The 2,699-nt window shown below is 41.4% G+C and overlaps 1 protein-coding gene across 1 annotated transcript in view; it reads right to left on the reverse strand.

Annotated features, from left to right (window-relative positions):
- Positions 1 to 2,699, reverse strand: part of LOC101849769 (neo-calmodulin) — a 44,142-nt gene that overhangs the window by 22,961 nt on the left and 18,482 nt on the right. Inside the window, exon 2 of the mRNA XM_013083311.2 lies at positions 2,473 to 2,548. Coding sequence (XP_012938765.1) covers positions 2,473 to 2,548 — 76 coding nt within the window. The remainder of the gene's footprint in view (positions 1 to 2,472; positions 2,549 to 2,699) is intronic.

Raw genomic sequence — 2,699 nt, forward strand, 5'->3', positions numbered from 1 at the left:
ATAAAGACAAGGGAACAAGCTTTAAGATGATACCAATAACTCTACATATCCAAAAATTGACAAGAGCCTGATTCCACCATGCTGCCTCACATTTGACAGAGGAAAGAGCCTGAACAAACCACATCAGAGCGCCCGCTAACTTACTACTATCCACAGGATCAAACTAGCTTGCCTCCTAAAAGACCAAACCTACTTTGATGGGATGTAAAACATTTACAACCTCTCTGTGTTTACGTTTTCACTAGGTTTCCCTGTCTACTTAACTTACCTCCCTTTGAAGGCCAGGCGGACTGGCAGGGGAGATGATTTCAGAGCAGGTGGACGTAGGTACAATCTTGGAGGTATCCCTTGAGGATCATAGAGAAGTAATTTTCTTCCGCAATCCCAGGGAAGCTTGCTAATGTATATTTTAAATTAATGTGTCACGACGTGGTGGTATCAGGCGCTCGTCAATTTTTGGGCATATGGGGTTATTGGTAGCATCTTAAAGCCCGTACATTTGCCTTCCTTTTTGGTGAAAAAAACACACCCATATATCTTGAATTGAAGTAGAGATATTAGTGATTGAAAGAAGTCAGAGTCGCCTGGTTTCAAAGGCAAAATTTATGAGAAAATGACTGCCAATGTTTGGTAATTTCCATAGCCTGAGAGTCCTTGGAAACTGAAAATTTACTTTCTTTGTGCCTTTAATCAATGTTTTACAATAAAATCAACAAAAAACAACGTGTTATTAAATGGATATAAAAGGTGATGAGCCAAAAAAAAAAATATGAAGAAAAATCGCCCATCGTCCAACCCCAAGTCCCCACCCCAAACCCGCCGATTTCTTCGATTTAATTATTTTGATGAACGCCTGATTTTACCACTATGTCTCACATTTTAGTAATAACTTTGCTTACCCCAAATGTTGGAGGTAGCAGACTGGCTTAAACTGTGTTCTTGGGGCATCCCATAGACTTGAATTATAACATTATCCTGGACAGGGTACTGGCAAGGCCGATGTTCTTAGTTCTCTATAAAAACGTCGCTGTATGTATCGGTGCACACCATAGGGCGAACATAAAGGACAAAGCGCCAGTCTCGCAATAGTCGAGTGGGCAGGCATCCTTTTGCCCTTTGCTCTCCATTTGTGTTACGGCGCGATGAAATCAGGCGCTCGTCAATTAAATTTTTTATGTGCATATGGAATTATTGGTATCATCTGAAAGCTGATTTATTTGCTTTGCTTTCAATGGAATTTATATCTAACTATCTTGAATAGAACTCAAGATATTTGAGATCGAATAAGGTGGGATCGCATGGTTTCAAAAGTAAAATTAGCGAGAAAATAGTCGTCTAAGTTTGGTTAGTTCTATAGCTTGATAGTCCGTGGAAACTGAAAACTTACATTATTTGTGCCTTTAATCAACGTTTTTCAGTAAGAATCTGCCCAGAAATGTGTTCTTAATTGGACAACAATGGTGTTAAGCCATTCCCCTCCCCCAGCCACACCCCTGATCTTCTGGTAGGAAAGATCTACACCTAGCCTTTTCGGACATGGGCGAAAAATCTCGTAAGTCCAGTGTGCAAGTTGCGCACGTTAAAGATCCTTTGGTGGTGTTTATAATCGATAAGAGTAGGCTTCGGCCGCCATCCGGGCAAAATACTAAATTTCCTACTAACTGAAAAGTGTTTCATGTGTCCCGTTCGCTCATATGACCGTAGGCAGTTGCGAGCGCCGTAAAACACTTACCAAAACATCCCCCCCCCCTCCAAAAAAAAAGAAAAAAAAAGAAGAAAAAAGCACAGGAGAACCCAACGATAGGAGCAACTTTCCCTGGCACTCATGGTTAAGCACGGTACCTACAAATTCCTACTCCCCGCTTCTCCAGACTAAGTCCTGCATCAAGTCTCGAAGGTAACCCAAGTGCTCACAAACAGGGGTTGAACAATTACTGCGCGAATATCTTACATACCTTTGGTAAGTGTGGCAAGAAAATAACTCAGTATTCAACCCACCGTATCCGTAGTATTTTTTTGGGGGGTCTTCTGCCCACCCACAATGTATTCTAAAGCAATTACAGTAAAAAATAAAAAAACGTATTTCGAATCATGTACAGATGCAAGCAATAAGTCTTTCGAATACTGTGCAAATGCAAGTGAAACGTCTTCAGTATGCTGCACAAATAAAAATAATAAGCCTTTCACTGTATAAATGAAAGTGATTAGTATACTAATCCTGCCTTTGACATTGAGTAATCTTTACATGCATTTAATCTTTTGCGTGGTTACCTGGAAGGAAAGAGAAAAAAGGAATACAGAGAAGGAGATGGGGAGACAACATTACAGAGTGGACAGGGAAGACGATGGGTGACAATCTGAGGAAAGCAGAGGACAAAGAGAAAGGGCGAAAACTGGTTTTCAGATGCAGCGGTGCCCCCACGGTTGCCCCAACCACGGGATAGAAGAAGTAGAAGAAGAAGAAGTGGTTACCTTGAACTTTCTCGTCCGAAAATATGTGCTTCTTGGATATTCTCCTTGGTTTGCGTCGCTGCACTCTTTCTGATGCCTGTGGAGACCAAGAGAGACACGAAACATGAAGACTATGAACTATTAATGCAGTTTTGGGACACGTGAATAGACATAAAGGTCTTGATCATCTATCTCTCACTGGCAAAATTGAAGGCAAACGAGGCAGGGGTAAGCCCAGAGCAACCTTC

Source organism: Aplysia californica, unplaced genomic scaffold (assembly GCF_000002075.1).
Source record: "Aplysia californica isolate F4 #8 unplaced genomic scaffold, AplCal3.0 scaffold00224, whole genome shotgun sequence".
NCBI lineage: Eukaryota > Metazoa > Mollusca > Gastropoda > Aplysiida > Aplysiidae > Aplysia > Aplysia californica.